The 17,345-nt window shown below is 43.3% G+C and overlaps 1 protein-coding gene across 1 annotated transcript in view; it reads left to right on the forward strand.

Annotated features, from left to right (window-relative positions):
* Window positions 1-3,469: 3,469 nt before the first annotated feature.
* FLT3 (fms related receptor tyrosine kinase 3) overlaps window positions 3,470-17,345 on the forward strand; it is a 43,881-nt gene continuing 30,005 nt past the window's right edge. Inside the window, exons 1-2 of the mRNA XM_083884747.1 lie at window positions 3,470-3,543; window positions 16,679-16,797. Coding sequence (XP_083740873.1) covers window positions 3,489-3,543; window positions 16,679-16,797 — 174 coding nt within the window. The 5' untranslated portion in view covers window positions 3,470-3,488. The remainder of the gene's footprint in view (window positions 3,544-16,678; window positions 16,798-17,345) is intronic.

Consider the following 17,345-nt stretch of genomic DNA (forward strand, 5'->3'; position numbering starts at 1 on the left):
ATAATGTATGGGGGGGAGGTCTAGCCCTAAGCTAGAATTAGTATTAGTACGAGCACTAAAATGTAAGTCTAGTTTCACTGTGCTGGTAATCTGATCGTACAGTTTAGCTAGAGAATTTCTTACCATGTGGCTGTTCCCACTGGCATAGGTTTTATTTACTCGTTGCAGTGAAGGCCAACCAGGATGTCACATAAGCTGGATAAAATACTTGATAACAGAAACCACTTTCTCATGGTGGAAAAAAGCCCTGCTCACTCAAAGAATGCTTTACCATCATGTATATATGTGCATGATACGTTCATTGAACACTTTCTGACCCCCGTCCAGCATCTTTAGGAATAAGTTAATATGGCAGAATTTGTATTTTGGCTTAGTCCAGTAGATGTGAACTGTCCTACCTGGTGCCATCTTACACAGAAGCTTTTACACTTGAAACCTGACATATATATTGATATTTCTGATACAAGATCAGCTGAATCACCAACAACAGATTTTCATTATTAAACGGTAGTTTCTCCTTGTCTGAACCACAAAAAAGTAAAATATCTTCAATGGAATCCTAGCAGTTACCAGTGCTGAATGCATCAGGTGGAAGAGAAAACAAAGCATTAGGGTCACTTGCCAATTTTAAATCAAGGGACAAGTATCCACTTGCCTGGTAGATATGTAAGTATTTAGACAGGTCTTCGTCAGGCCACCCTACAGACAGTGAGCACTCAGTGGCTGGGATAGATGTCTGTTATTTTCAGAACAGAAATACAAACTGTCTACCCCTGTTTTCTGAGGGCGAAACCCTCATATATGTGTAGAGTTAAAAGGGGTACAGGAAAGTACAAAACATATCATCAATAAAGATGTTGAACCAATTTGGTCCCAAAACTGACCCCTCAGGAATGCCACTTGTCACTGCTCTCCACTTGGACATCAAGCCATTGACCACAATTCCTTGAGTGTAAACATCCAGCCAATTCCTTGTCCACCCATTGGTGCCTCTGTCAAATGCATGTCTCCCCAGTTTAGACACAAAGTTTTATGCAGGACAGTAGCAAATTCTTCGCATAAGTCCAGGTAAATGATGTCAGGGTCTCTTCCCTCACACACCAAAGCTGTAACCCCATCATAGAAGGCCGCCAGATTTGCCAGGTGCCATTTGCCCTTAGTGAAGTCATGTTGGCTGTCACCAGTCACCTCCGTATTTTCCATGTGCCTCCTCATAGTTTCTGGGGGATCTGCTCCATGATCTCAGCAGATACCAAGGCTGACTACACTGGTCTGTAGTTCCTTAGGTCTTCCTTTCTTACTAAAGATGATAAAGGATTGGGGTATCTGGTAAGGGATTGGAGGTGAAATGGCTGGGGCTGTTTAGCCTGTAGAAGAGAAGGCTTGGGGGGAATCTTACCAATGTGTATAAATATCTGGTGGGGGAGCCAGACTCATTTCTGTGGTATCCAGTGACAGGACCAGATGCAATGTGCACAAACTGAAACAGAGGAAGTTCACTCTGAATATCAGGAAACATTTTTGTTCTGTGAGATGGTTTAAGTGCTGAATAGATTGCCAGAAAAAGTTGTGAACTCTCCATCCCTGTTGGTATTTAAAACTTTACTGGATGTGCTCTGGGGCAGCCTGTGCTAGCTGATCATATTTTGAGTATAGCACTGGACCAAGAGATCTTCCAAGGTATCATTCCAAGGTATCATTCCAAGATATCATTCATGCTGGGGGACTGTGTACCAGTGCGGGCTGTGGAAAAAAAAAAAGGGGCAACCTGCCAGCCAAGAAAGCTTGTTGCCCAGCATGGTATTTTCCTGTTTGCATCAATTTCTTTAATGCCTGTGGAATCCTATGCTTCCCTTTCTCATTTTTGCATCCTTGCAAATATGTACCTCTAGTTTTCATATCATTTCAGCTCCTTCCTTTGCACTGCAAAACACACAAACTTGCGTTCAGCACCACAGTACAATGCTATTGACTCACTCAGTGTGTCTAAGGCAGTCTTGTGAGAGATCATGCATTCATATCCATGAACAATGCTGGCCTCTGTGCCCCATTGCCCCTGCAGTCACCTTCAGGATGTTTTCTGTGTCTTCTTTTAGCTGTGGTATGTCTGTCTAGTTCTGATTCATCTACATTTTTATTTTGACTTCCCTAATGCAGAAGATGTTTTATTATTGATACCAGGTATCAATTAAAAAAAAAAATCTGAATATCATCTATGAGATGTTTCTGAGAACACTTTACCAACACTGAGTTTATTTGCTTAGGGATTCTTTTTATCCGTGTTCTGAACAATTGCAGAATGAATGCTTAGCACTTGGCAAGTAAAAATAACAACTGAATGAATAATAAAATGTCATTTTATATATAAAATATAACAGCTGAGCAAATAATAGAAATTCCCCTGGTCTATCCTGGGGCATCATAGGGGAGATGCTCCAGCTTAATCCTTAGAACTGGATCCGCTTTCTGCCTGGTGGCTGTGATGCACAGCTGTGCAAGGTAGGGAGATCTGTCTGGCCCTCTGCAATGTCCTGTTCTGGACAAATCAGTGGGGCTTGCTCACACCAGCAAGTTCAGCTACACCTGGGCCAGTTCTGTCTCTTACACAGCAGTGACCTGGAGCCAATGAGGAGGCAGATCCTGAAGCACTATGCTCCAAGGAAGGTGGCAAGCAGGGACAGGCTGAGGGCCGAGGGACTCTGCCCCTACAGGCTCACGTCTGAGCCTGGAGGCCTTTATTTTTATTGCCTAGATAAGTAATCTGTAACAACTTCAGAACAGCTGTAGCTCACTTTGAACCTTCCTGCAAACAGTGCTGGTTCCCTGTTCCCTCTGGTATAAGCACAGCCCCATGCTGCAAGCTCACTCCCTGCCTGGGTGACAGCCCCCAGAATCTCAGAGATGACCTCAGAGGGTCCTCTCGTCACCAGCAGAGCAAGTGCTCAACAAGCATGGGAAACCTCCCTCAGCCCGCCACAACAGATGTGGCAGGGTATTCCCATGGTGTTGCACAAACTTCATTTGGAATTTTTTTTTTTTTTTTTTTGAGCTCTTCAGCTTGGCAAAACACTTGCTCTTCCCCTAATCAGGACTTGTAGAAATTATGCTTACTGCCAGTGCGTGAAAACAGAAATTGTAACTGCTTCAAAAATAAGAGTTGAAGTGAGACAGCAAAAAGTCTTCTGCACCAAATTTACATGATAATATATGTCTTTGTAAGTGTGAGCAAAGGACTGGATACTGAGCAGCTGAAGTGGAGGCAGCTGCTCAGCTTGGTGGAGGCATCCTCTGACAGAAGGAAGATGCTCCCCAACCCTCAGAGGCCCCCTCTTCTCCATGTCCCACAGCTGTTTCCTTGTGGCTCAGGTCTTGAGCCCTCTCTTTTAAAGAAGTGGTTTCACTGTGGGCAGTGACATGCACCCTTAAGGCAACCACCTGCAGGCTCAGTTTCACTTGTGGGGCCAGGGGACTGCAGGGCACCACCAGCCATGACAGCAAGCTGGCCCCACGGCTGCTCTGCTGGAAGGCCATTTCATCTCACAGGTGAGATCTTCTCATCACATTCCTCAGGCCCTTTTGTCTCCATTTCCCACTCGCTCACTGCATCCCTTCCCACCTTTCTTTTCTTTCTCCTTTGATTTCTTTTTCTCTTGAATCTTTTATTTTCTGTCTCACCTGTCTTGTCTCTTCTGGAGATGCTCTTCTTCCTCCCATCACTCTAATCTCTCCCAGCCCAGCCTGGCTTTTGCTCTTACTGCATCTGACACATTTTATGCTCAAGGCAAAAAGTGTTTAAATTACTGATCTTTCTTTTTTTTTTTTTTTTTTTTTTTTTTTTTTTTTTTGTTCTCTTTCTTCTAATGTAAATGTATTTCCTGCTGTTAATGCTAGCTTGACCTGAACACTTTAAATAATATACCTCAAATTTCCCACATAAATGAGCTGTGAATCAGATACCTTAGTAAAGTGAAATATAATGATGCATCATTGTCTTATCAGGTTTTGTTGCTGTTGTTTAATGATCTAAATAGAAGAAGGCATGATATTAATATATAGAAAGTATCTTTGTTTACTGTTAGAGTGAAGAGTTTTAGAATTTAAAGCTTGATTTCCTCTACTGAAAATCAGCCCAGCAATTAACTGTTTAGTAAAAAGGAAATAGCATTTGCTTCCATCTCAAATGCCTGAAACTGTTTTTCTCTAAAATTAATGGCTTGTTCCTATCAAAAATGATCTTGCTGATTCAAAATCCAGGACTAAGTGCATGTTTTTCTCCTGATTGATATAGTTCTGATGAATACCTGAGAAATTTTTTTCACAACCTGTGGTCCATTTTCAGCTCCATATACAGAGATAATAATATTTACTTCAAAGAGCAATTGTTAGATATTATTCATTCATGGTTGAAAGTCTACGTGAGCTATTTGAAGAGAAGGTGGAGTAAAAATGAAAATTAATATTTTATGATCTCATGCTGTGCATGACTGCTGATACTACTAAGCAAACTCTGTCAAAGAGGGATTTCTGTGTTTTCTTCTTGACTGAGCTTTGCTGCTTTTGCAGGCTGCATAACAAATTAAATAAAAATATTAGCATCTGGGATGTGATGGTGCCCAAAGGCCCCTGTCAGCACGGCTAAGAGACAGTTCTGCAGAGAGCAAAAGGTGTGAGAGCCCCAGGATGTGATTATCCTCTAGGAGGACTGGTGTTCTTTCTGTTGAGATATTATTTAGTCGAGGCAAGGTGTACAGGGAGGCAGAGTTTCTTCTCATAAGGCTGGCTATTATAGGGGGAAAAATGCAAATGATTTTGTACATACAAAACAGCTAGGATCTGAAGCAACGGAGTTGACAGCAAAAGTCCTGAGAACTGCTAGTTCCATATGTGTCTCTAACAGGTGACTCTTAAAAACAATTTTGATGTAAATAATGTTAAGCATTTAATGAATTATATATGCTTTCTTTAAAATGCCTGCGTTCCCTTTAAGAATCTGTTGTCTAGAGATAAGACTGAGTAATAAATTGTGCAGACAACAGATGGTATCTGTACAATGAACCAGTATCATCAGAAATGGCAACACTTAGCCAGCAAAGGAAAGCTAAAGTATAATAACACCTGGTGGAAAATCTCCACAATATCTTTAGACTTAAGAGCAGGTCAGTCTTAAAATTACAGGCTCAGGACTGCAGAAGTTTCAAGAAAGAACGAACATCTTGCCTCTGTTATTTGCTGGAATTAAAGTCTCCCCAGCAGCAAGAAATTTAATCCCAAGAACTTCAGGAAACAATATATACAATACAATATATATGTAAATACAGCTATATACATTAAAAGCACTATTCCAGTTTCTCACCTTATATTCTTCTGGTCATCCTAAACAAGAGTTTGTGGCTAAAGGGAATTTTATCTAGCATAAAATTAGCTTTCATTAGTGGATGAGGCAGGAGCATGGATGGCTTGGGAACAGAAGCAGTAGTAGTTTCATGTTTTACAAATTGGAGAATTTTGTGAAAAGAAACTTTCAGTGAGTGACCTTTCTCATCAGAGAAAGTTTTCAAATCACTCAGCAGGAGTGACAATCACTCCCGCTCCCTTTTTTTTTAATTGCACCCATTTCTTACTGAGAGATGTTCATGAAATCCAGTTTCAGGGCACCTGAGAGAAATGAAAATGTGAGAAACTGCCTAAGATCTCCTGATGGCTGGCAAATGAGAGTAAATTGTATATGAGCAAGGACTGCAAACTCAGATCCCAACAAGATCCAGATTAGATTATAGTATGTCTCACTGCACAAAAATTACAGGGCAATACCCTGTATTCCTTCATATTGAAAATTCCCTCACAGAGCATACAAGTGTCCATTACATTCCTATGGCAGAGATCCTGGGAAATATGAGATGAGCCAGCACACTTCTTTTGGAGGAGAACTCAGAAATGTGTGGGACCCAGCCACCTGCAGAATCTGTTCAACTCCCAGCAATACACTGTTTTCTCCCCAACAAAACAGCTGACAAACATTCCAGAGCAAGTTCAGGCACTGAGCCCTGCCACTGGCAGGAAGGTGAAATCAATGAGCACCCCAGGGGGAAGCAAGTTCGATCTTGTCTCTTTCCCAAAACATGCAAAAACTTGGGTGCAAGCTGGTTGTGAATGTTGGATAAGGCCAGTACATGGTCTGCTCATTCAGGGAAATTATTGGCCCCAGCAGACCATATATTCATGGTCATCCATCACCATATGTTTCATGGATCAGAAGATAAGATATCACTTCTGAAGATTCCTGAAAGTGAAATGACTGTGCAGGAAAACCGTTTTTTCCCAATGGAAGTAAAAGCAACTTAAAACTATGGCTGTTTTGTTTCTTTTGAGGTTTGGAGCCATTTGCTTTTCCCCTTCTTTTCTTCAGAAAATCCCTCTGGTTACCCATATTCCAAGCTACTGAGAAGCAGGAAGATGCCCAGAGTTCCAGGGCTGCCCCCACATCTGTGCCCAGTGTTGGGTGGGCGCTGCTGCTGTGGCTGCTCAGCAGAGGCAGCTTTGTCAGCAGAGCAGAGCTGTGGGCATCCTGTCCTGCATCAGCATCTGCTTCAGGAACCCCTCCTATAATGACCCCCAAAATAATATAGCATGGAGCACCTCTTCTTCACAGGCTTCTGAAAATGTATCTCTCAAAATATCAGAAACTTCATGAAACTCACGCTTCAGTTGAGAAGCTGGTTTAGATCCCTGGGTTGATTTAGGTTTTCTGAAAGTCTTCCTTTAAAACTGCTGAAAAAAATTAGCAGAGCAAATAGACAGAAAAGCTAGCTTATTGCCTGGATATTTAGGTCTGTTACTGTAGTAAGACAGTATTTACTCCTTTGGTGGTAGATAAAATACAAAGAGTTACAAAAAGTGATTTATTGTTACAACATGCTCTATAAGGAATATGCTGCATTTTACATTTATACTGCTGCTTTGGAATTGCAATTATTTTTAACCCTAACTTCATAATGAGACAAATAAGAACAACTAGTATTTATTTTGGTAATTTTTACCATATTTAGTTCCAAATAGCAGCTATGATTTTTTTCAAATACCTTAGGTATATTTTTGTCTTTTTTTATTTTGCAGCAAAATAAATTCTCACACACTCTTCTTCCTTCTGTCCATTCTTCCTCTATACATATCTCGGGCCTTCTGTGCTCCCTCCTCATTTCCTCTTCCAGAAAAATAAGGACAATATCTTCTAGTCGGTTATAGAAACCTGTTTTCATTTAAAAGGGAAGTTTTACCATACTAGGATGACAAGGAGTATCAGTTCTTTATCTACCATCTTCTGTTTTCATTTCTGTTTCAGGCAGATCTTTTTCTCCCTCTTGAATATGTGTGAGGACTCATAACTTTACCTTCAGATACTTAAGTTAAAGTAGGCTTTGCTTGCAAGAAGTTAATAATTTCACTAATGTCAGTAGAAGTGCTAGAGTGTGTTAGGTAATGAGACTGGAGTATTTAAACACAGAGCAGCTTAAAAAAAAAAAAAAAAAAAAAAAAGAAAAGAGTTAAAGCAAACTTACTTATGTCATTAGATGAGACGGATCTGTTTACCCTACTTCAGGGTTGTCTATCCAGCTTCTTAATAGCACAAACATGCCATTCCCATGAGCAAACATCCTCTAGAGAACAGTCAAGGATAAGGACAGCCCAATGCCACTTTCTGATTCATGGGAAGCCTTTGTGGTGGCATCACATCAGTGCTTCTTTGCCCACAAAATTATGCGGTTGTTCACACAATCACAGCAGGGTTGAGGAAGGAGGTCATTTGGTCCAACCCCACTGCTCAAGCAGAGCTGCCTAAAGCCAGCTGCTTAGGATCCTGTCCAGGTAGCATTTCTATACCTCTGAGGGTAGAGACCACCACCTCTCTGGGCAATGTGTGCCCATGTTTGGTCACCCCCATGGTGGGAAAGCCTGTGCTCCTTTCCTCTGTGCCACTGGGCACAACCAAGAAGAGACTGGCTCCATCCTCTTTGTGCTCCCTTCAGGTGTTTGTACCTCTGAGCCCTCTCTTCCCTGCACTGAACAGTCCCAGTTCTCTCAGCTTTCCTCATAGGAGAGATGTTCCTGTCCCATAATCATCTTTGTGGCACTCCACTGCACTTTCTCCGGTATGCCCATGTCTCTCTTACACTGAGGAACCCACAGCTTGGCACAAAACTCCAGGTGTGTCCTTGACAGTGCTGAGTAGAGGCAAAGGATCTCTGTCTGCTGGCAAAACACCTCCTAATGTGGCTGATTGTTCACCATGCTTAGTAGGGTGGAAAGGTAATGTGGGAGCTGAGAAGAAGCTCCCTTCCCTTGAGAGGACAGAAGATGTAGGCAAGAAGCAGAAGAAGAACCAGCCACAACATAGTCTCTTCCTCAGAGAGGTTGCCATGGTAGCTGAGGTTCACTGTATTTTCAGCCACTTTTTAGCCACTTCCCAAAAAAGGGTGTCCTCAGCAGCCCCAGTTATTCTTTGCCAACTGGATCACAAGTGGCTGGAATGGCCCAAAACGTGGCTAAAGCAGCAGGGATTTCAGTGAGCTCCCTGTGAGCACCATCCTGAGCAGTCAAACTAGGTTGTTACTCTTCCTGACTTAATGAATGCTGAAATCACAATGCTTATCACAAGGCGTGGTTTGGATATCAATCTGCAATAAATAATGTTAAGCATTATTTATTATTAAAGTCAATGGCAAAATTAATCAATAACATTGGCTATGTGATAGTATCATGTGAAAAATACACCTGCACTTCCTCTCGTGGTTAGCTAATTTTTGCTAAATAATGCACTGAATCTAACCTACCTGTAAGTAATCAGTAAAGAACGTGAGTATCTGCTGACTCAAAGCTACCTGTTTTTTGGGGTAAGTTTTGGTCTGGTTTTCCAACAGAGGAGTGTAAAATACATGTGATACCTTATTAGAAAACTTCAGCCATCTCAATTTTTCTTTGATAAAATCTCTATGTAATTTATAAGTTGTCTGCAATGAGCCATAGGCTGGGCTGCAGGCTGTCCTCCTCTAAGAAGGCAGGTATTAGCACTGAAAAGCATAATTTTATTCAAAAGATGAAGCTTGCTGAAATCTGTACTAAAATTTCTTAGGACATAACAAGACAGAGGAAAACTTGAAAGCAGGGACCAATTTGTTAGGTATTTATTTTTTTAAAAAAAAAGAAAAGCAAATTTCTTGCAGCTGTTTTCATCTGGGACCTGAAAATGGAGGGTTCATGAAAAGGTGAGGAAATTTTAAAACACAGAAAATGAATTTATGGAAAGAGTTTTCCCCATTGCTTCTGTCAGACTGTTGGAGTAGGTGGGTCTTGGTAGTAGTTTTCTGAGGCAGATTGAGGGAACATCTCAGTTTCTCATATGCTGAAGATCTTTTAGATTAAGGCATAGATTAAACTTGGGAGGACTAGGGAAGCAAACTTCTTAGGAGAGGCAGTGTGGTTTCACTACAGAAACTGATATAAAATGGATGTTATCAAACAGCAGAACCCTTTGCTGAGGCTTGCTGGATGCATAGGAATGGTTTACTCACTGTGACAACAAGTTCTAGTTTAATCTCTTCCGAAGAAACACTTTTGAGACCATTACAATAAAAAGGGGCACAACCTACATGAAAGTGTTCTTCTAAGAAAGAAGCTTTTACTGTATGAATTGTTCTTAGGAAAAGAAACCCCAAACTTTTTTCTATTTTTTTTTTTTCTGAAATCAGAAAATCATAGAATCACTTACATTGGAAAATACCTTAAGATCATCAAGTCCAAGCACTAATCCAGCACTGCCAAGTCCACCACTAAATCATGTCCCAGTGTGCCATATCTCCACATCTTTTTAAATACCACCAAGGACAGTGATGTGACCACTTCCCTGGGCAGCCTGTTCCAACACATGGCCAAACTTTCTTGAAGAAATTTTTCCTGATATCCAATCTAAACTTCCATTGGCGTAATTTGAGTCCCTTTCCTCTCGTCCTCTGATGTGTTACCCAGGAGAAGCGGCTGATCCCCTCTCTTTAAGAGAGAGCAATAAGGTCCTCCTTGAGCTTCTTTTCCTCCAGGCTAAACTCCCTCAGCCGCTCCCCATCACACCCGTGCTACAGACTGTTCCCGAACTTTTTGAAGTATTTTTATATTTTATACGAAGTATTCAATTTAAAAAAAAAAAAAAAAAACCCAAAAAAAAAAACAAACACACAAAAAAACAACCACAGAAAATGTTTGCTGGAGAATCCATGGGGAGAAAAAAAAAATTAATTTTTTTTTTTAAATCAGTCATCAGCGATTTAACTAACGCACAAAAGCATTTACAAGGAACTTCTGTGTCACGTTTCGTTCCCTAAGAATATAAAAAAGCAGGGCATCTCCTCTGCAATCACGCAGGAGCCAGAATTGGGCAAGTTAGGGGTCGACACTGCGCCTGTATCCCGACGGCGGTCCCGCAGGAGCGCCGGGATGTGCGGGGCCGTGAGGGGCCGTGAGGGGCCGTGTGGGGCCGTGAGGGGCCATGAGGGGCCGTGTGGGGTCATGAGGGGCCGTGAGGGGCCATGAGGGGCCGTATGAAGCCGTCCGGGGACGTGCGGGACTGTGTGGAGCCGTGTGGGGCCGTGCGGGGCTGTGCAGAGCCGTGCGGAACCATGAGGGGCTGTGCGGGGCCATGAGGGGCCGTATGAAGCCGCGCTGGGCTGTGCGAAGCCGTGCGGGGCTGTGCGGGGCCATGAGGGGCCATGAGGGGCCCTATGAAGCCGTGCGGGGCTGTGCGGGGCTGTGCGGGGCCACGAGGGGCCATGAGGGGCCCTATGAAGCCGTGCTGGGCCATGAGGGGCCGTGCAGGACCATGAGGGGCCATATGAAGCTGCGCTGAGCTGTGCGGGGCCATTACGGGGCCGTATGAAGCCGCGAGGGGCTGTGCGGGGCCATGAGAGGCCGTATGAAGCCGCGCTGGGCTGTGCGGGGCCGTGCGGGGCCATGAGGGGCTGTGCGGGGCCGTGCGGGGCCGTGAGGGGCCGTGCGGGGCCGTGAGGGGCCGTGCGGGGCCATGAGGGGCCGTCCGGGGCCGTGAGGGGCCGCAGCGCCCCCTGCTGTCCGCCCGTGTCCCGGTGGCGGTCGGCGCGGCCGCTGTGCCGGCACAAAGAGCGGCGGGTGCCAGCCCTGCACGGGCGGCAGGAATCCGAGAGGAGCCGGGGCGGCGGGGGAGGAGGCGGTGGTGGATTAAAGTGGAAAAGTATTCCTGGCGAAGGGCTGCGGGCCGTGGCAAACAAGACTGGCGGGTGACGGTGACATTCCAGAATGTTGTATGGTATCGGTGTTGGGCCCCATTATTAGTTTTTGTCTCGGTGCACAGACCCGAATTGAGCACTTCCTGAAACCACACCACCTCCCTTGCTCCACTCCTCTCGCTGCTGTCCTGCTCAGTGATTCAAGTCTAGAGATTCCTGTCCCCTCCCTCTAAACACTCCACATAAACCTATCACACTCTATAGGCTCCTCTTTCCATCCCAAATCTCAATGATGCTTGAAGAGGACTGTGAAAAATTAAATCATGTGACATTTATTGTAATTAAGTGGTAAGACCAGATAAATGACTGCTCCTGACCCAGACGTGCCCCAGCCAGTGTTACAACAGCTGGTCACAATTAGCATGAGCTGCAGCAGAGGCATCTTGTCACCCACCTTGCTTGTTCAACCTTGTTCTAACATGGTTATTATTCCAAAACATGGAACAACACCTCTGGCCCCATCCGTATGAGAACAAACTCCCAAGGTGCATGTTTTTCTGAGATGGAAGTTATTTAAACTGAAAGGATGGAGGTGCTGAGGAAGGAAGCTAATGAGGAAGGACAAAAGTTAAATTCGATGTGAGAGAAATGAGATGTGGTTAAAAGGTAGGAATTAAATAAAGATCAGGGTTTTTTACCTATCCTGGCTCCCTCTGATTTTTAGCATATTTTATTGAGTACAATTCTCACATCAGGATCCACCACTCTGGGGATCAAGAAAAAGGCTACCACATGCAAAAGTGGGGGTTTTAAAGAGTTAATGAATGAATATTAAGCTCATCCATGCCACTACTTTGAGGATTTTTTTTTCTGGCAAGTCATGACGGACATAACAAAAATTTTCCTGAAAGAAAGGGTCCATCTACCTCCCCTGATCACAAAGAAAATTTTGGAAAGTTGATCCAAAGAGTCACACCCAGAGGACGTAGTCAGAAGTCAAATAAGACCAAAATCACAGTTTGCTTTATGTAAATCTTCTGAGCTGTAGAGTGGAAGATTGTTGTGTGTCTGACTGCTGTGTAAAATATTAAGCACCCTCAGCTGAACACAAATACAAAATGCCTCCCACGGTATGAAGAGAAAGGTTTTAATCTTTCACAGTTCTCCAGTTCCCAAGCTATTGTTTTTCTGGTTAACTCAGACTTTCAGTACATCTTGGAGTGGTTTTCCCAGTCTTCCATAAGCTACTTTTGCCACCACCACCCCCCCCCTCCCCATTTGAGAATAAAATTTCTGAAGCAAGTTGCATTCATCTGATAGCTGAACTAGCTTAAACAGAGCTTCTTGTATTGGTGTGTCTCCAGTAGATTCAGGCCTTTCTTGGCAGCACCATAACATGTAATCTCCCTTTTTGCCTTTTACAGGCATTTCCCCAAGTATGTGCCAACACATCTTGATGTAGCCTTGGCTCTGTCTATGGCAACTAGATGTTTGTCTGACTGCAGTGAGAACAAGATTTCTCCTACTGCCTTTATTTTTGTATAACCCATAAAAAGATAATGAAGATGGAAAGCAGGCATAAACAAACATTGTTCAGAGGCAGCAATTTACTTTCATTTCAGCTTCACTCTAGTTCAGCAATAGACAATATGATTACACATGCTACATATTTGATATTCTTTACTCAGTGCTTTCAGTCTCTGCAGTTTTTAATTTGGGTTTTCAGGAGGATTACAGAAGCCTTGAACAGCCAGGTAGAAGCTGAAAGATCAAGACAGCAAATCAGAGAATTACCATTTTCCCAGTGTTTCTTTTCTTGATTTTACTTTTTCTGAAGGGTTCATTCATGCTCTGATTTTCTATTTTGTCCTACACAAGTCTTCAAGACCTACACAAATTTAGGCCACTCAATATCATGTAAATACTTCTTACTATCATATTACTCATTTGTTTCTCAGTGTAAAGCATCTGGAATCGTGTCAGCTTCAAAACATTCTTCCTTCCCTAAAAACCTTCACAGGAATAAAGGTACACCACAGCAGTGGCAAGCTGTTGCAGTTTACATGAAAAGGAGTCCCATTTCCACTCGCACATGAGGGTGTCAGGGTGCTCACTACTTCCAGCATAGTCCCACATACCATCCTTTACAGATGCAGTTCCAGCTCATCAGACACTTTGTTTGCATGTCTCACTCACAGTCTGGTTGCTACAGCTTGTCTAACTGTTAGTTGCAAATCTGCTCCCTGTTGGTGTTTAAATACACCCTTCCCTTTTCTGCTGTGGCCTTAGGAATCCCTCTAAGGAGGCAACATGAGCCAAGTGGAGTAATGCCATGTTGGTATACACTGGCTTACCTTGTACAATCAGAAGTTAAAATTATTCACAAATCAGAAAAAGCAAGGGAATGCTCAGCAAGACAACTGAGTTGAGCTTTTAAGATCATATTTTCAGGTGGTTTCTTCTGATGTGTTTTAGAGATCAGAGGACATAGGTGGTTTCCATCAGCTAAATCCCTGGCTGTGAGGCAGGTGAATGATCTCTGCTTTGAAAAGAGTGAAAGCAGAATCAGCCAACAAAACCAACAGGACTGAAGAAAGCTGAACAGAGAAGGACTTCATTAAAGGCTAGGGAGGAGGGAGGAAGCTAGAAACCTGAGTTGCACTGATGGACAGAACTTAGCATGCTCAGTGTAGATATCTAATGCATACATCCTTTCAGCTGGCACTCCCTGTCTCAAGAAGTGCTATTATTATTTTTATAGTCAATGGGTGGAGAAACATGTCTCCACAAAGAAATCGCGTTCATCTTTTTTGAGGATGAGATGTAGGGCTTTACTCAGACATCTGAAAATGCAGACCATTGCCTGTGCATGCTGTGGAAAGGTGGCAACCAAAATGAAGTGTATGTTGGGTGGCTGAAAGAGAAAGACTCATCCTCAATACACTTTGGCAAGGAGAAGAGGTTGTCAGAGTGCTGCCAGCTCAGAGCTCAGACAGTTTCAGAAGACACAAAAGGCAAGGAGGAGATGGCAACAATTCTTACTCGTTTCTTCCTACTTCCAGTTTTGCTTCTTCATTGTCTGCAGAAAGAGACTCATCACATTCATCCTTTAAGTACTTTGTGATATATTTATCTTTTTTTTCCTTCTTTCAACTCTGTGCCTAGCTTTATGTGCAACCGTCCCAGGAGCTGAGGGAAGAAAAAAAAAATAAAACAAAGCAAAAAAGCCAAGGCCTGAGGGCAGAAATATTTCAGGTTGCCAGGAGAAAAAATGTTATTTTATGATTCACTGCTTATTTGTACTGTTGACGGCTGGCTTTAGGGAATTAATGGAACTCAGACACGTTTCACCCAGCCAGTTGTACAGTCTTACTTCTGTTTGGTGTAGTGGTGGGTACATGGTTATTGTAGCTCCTCTAAGGCTAAAAGGTAACCTTTCAAGCTGCAGTCCCTGCAGAAAGGCTTTAGGAAGCATTCTGGAGAGATTATGCCTTTGAGGAATCAGAAACTTTCCCACTGTGCTCTTTACACAAAAGGATAAAGGACTTCTGCTACTTGGCGCATCCACTGGACGACCTCATCCAGTGCCTCAACATCCTCCCAGTGAGGAATTTCTTCCTAATATTTAGTCTAAACCTGTCCTCTTTCAGTTTAAACATTCCCCCTTGTGCTATCACTACATGCGCTTGTAAATCATTCCCCTTCAGCTCTCTTCAAGCCCCCTTCCCTTCAGGTGCCTGCAAGATGCTAAAAGGCCTCCCCAGAGCCTTCTCTTCTCCAGGCTAAACAGCCCCAAATCTCTCAGCTTGTCTCCATAGGAGAGGTCATCCTGACCTTTGATAGTCTTTGTGGCCCTCCTCTGGACATGTTCCAATGACTCCATGTCCTTCTGTACCCCAGAGCTGAACACAGCACTCCAGGTGGGGTCTCACAAGAGGAGAGTAGAGGAGCAGAATCCCCTTCCTTGACCTGCTGCCCAAACTGCTTTTGATGCAGCCCAGGATGAAGTTGGCTCTCTGTGTTGCAAGTGTACACTACCAGCTCATGCTGAGCTTCTCATCCACCAACACTCCTGAGTCCTTCTGCCCAGGACTGCTCTCAATCCACATTCCACTCAGCCTGTGTTGGTGCTTGAGATTGCCCTGACCCAGGTGCAGCACCCTGCACTTGGCCGAATTGAATATCATGAGGCTCCCACAGGCTCATCTCTCAAGCCAACCCAGATCCCTCTGAATGGCATCCCTTCTCTCCAGTGTATTGAGTGCAGCACACAGCTTGCTGTCGTCAGCAAACTTGCTGAGGGTGCACTTGATCCCACTGTCCATGTCATTGATAAAGATGTTAAACTGATTTGGTCCCAATTTCCACCCCTCAGGAATGCCACTCATCACTGCTCTCTGCTTGGACATCAAGCCATTGGCCATCCAGCCAATTCCTTATCCACCGATTGGTGCCTCTGTCAAGTGCATGTCTCTCCAGTTTAGACACAAAGTTTCATGCAAGACAGTGGCCAGTTATATGCACAAATCCAGGTAAATGATGTCAGTGTTTCTTCCCTCACACACCAAAGCTGTAACTCCATCATAGAAGGCCACCAGATTTGCCAGGTGCCATTTGCCCTTTAGTCATGTTGGCTGTCACCAGTCACCTCCTTATTTTCCATGTGCCTTCTCATAGTTTCCAGGAGGATCTGCTCCATAATCTTTACAGGTGCTGAGACTGCGTGTCCTGTAGTTCCCCAGGTCTTGTTTTTTCTTTCTCCCTTTGAAAAGAGGACTTATGTTTCCCCTTTTCAGTGGGAATTTCACAGGACTGACACAGCTTCTCAAATAAGATAGATAAGGGTTTACTCCCTTCCTCTGCCAGCTCCCTCAGGATTCTCAGATGCATCTTACCAGGTCCATTGGACTTGTTGACCTTCAGGTTCCTTAGGTGTTTCCAAACTTGACCTCCTACAGCAGATGGTTCTCCATTTTCTCAGTTCTTGATTTTGCCTTCTATGGGGAGGAAGGTGCATAATCATCCTCCATCTCACAGTGGGCAAACACCGACCTGTGCTGCAGGGTTTGGTGCTTTCCAACATAAGGATGCAAAAGAGAAGTGCAAGAGAGCATCTGTGTTTGATAATGTTATTTCTAAAGGAGCCTCTACAACATATAGTGGCTTTTGTCTTTAGACTTTCTCTGTGGTATTATGGGACATACAAAGTGTGATGTGCCTGTGCCTTTGAAAGATTCTCCAAAAAGAGTTTCCACTCAGCTTCAATACACGAATGCAGAGTTGGCAAATTCATACAGTATGTCTGCATATTCAGTTTGAATTTTTTTTTAAGATGTAATCTTTCTACAGCTTTGTTGTATTTTAACTAAAATTACTATCCCGTGGCAGAGATCTAGACTTTATTGCATATGATTTCTATTTCTGTTTTGCAGTTTTTGTTATGACAGCAGTTGCTTTCACTTCTACAATGACTCAAAATACATCTGAGATCACGTGTGGGTTTATCAGCCAGAAGGATGAAGGAGCACCAGAGACATCAGTATCTCCTAAGGTGATATAATAGAGAACAAGTTTTTATAAAATGTTCCTGCCCATTCCAGAAATACCTTCCCAGGATCTTACAACACCCTAAATCTTTAGAATGTGAGGACATCACAGTCAAAATCATCAGGGTTATGCCAAATATGGCTACAGAAGGTTAGACAGATATATCTCTGAAAATTCGTACTTTGAAACTGTGAATAGTTAAGTACCAGTTTTCTCTAAAACTGGCTTTTAAATCAACATTTTGATGTTGTCTTATGTTGCTTGAATACATCAGCATTTGAATATTGATGAATACATCAGCAGTTGAACATTGCTGGATGTGGCTGGCAACATATCAGTGTAAATATATATATGAAAATATGTGCCCTTAAGAGGAGACTGCCAAGGCCATGGTGTGTGTGCATAGCTGCTGGGACTGACAGGGAAGCTGTACTGCCCTCTATTTCCACCACCAAAGCCCATAAATCCCTGCCAGGTCCAAAGCTAGACAATGAATCAAATAGAATTTTATTTTCTTCTGAGTCAAAATGGTAGAAAGCCAGGTGGAACTGA

The sequence above is a fragment of the Zosterops lateralis genome (assembly GCF_965231275.1).
Source record: "Zosterops lateralis genome assembly, chromosome: 2".
Lineage (NCBI taxonomy): Eukaryota > Metazoa > Chordata > Aves > Passeriformes > Zosteropidae > Zosterops > Zosterops lateralis.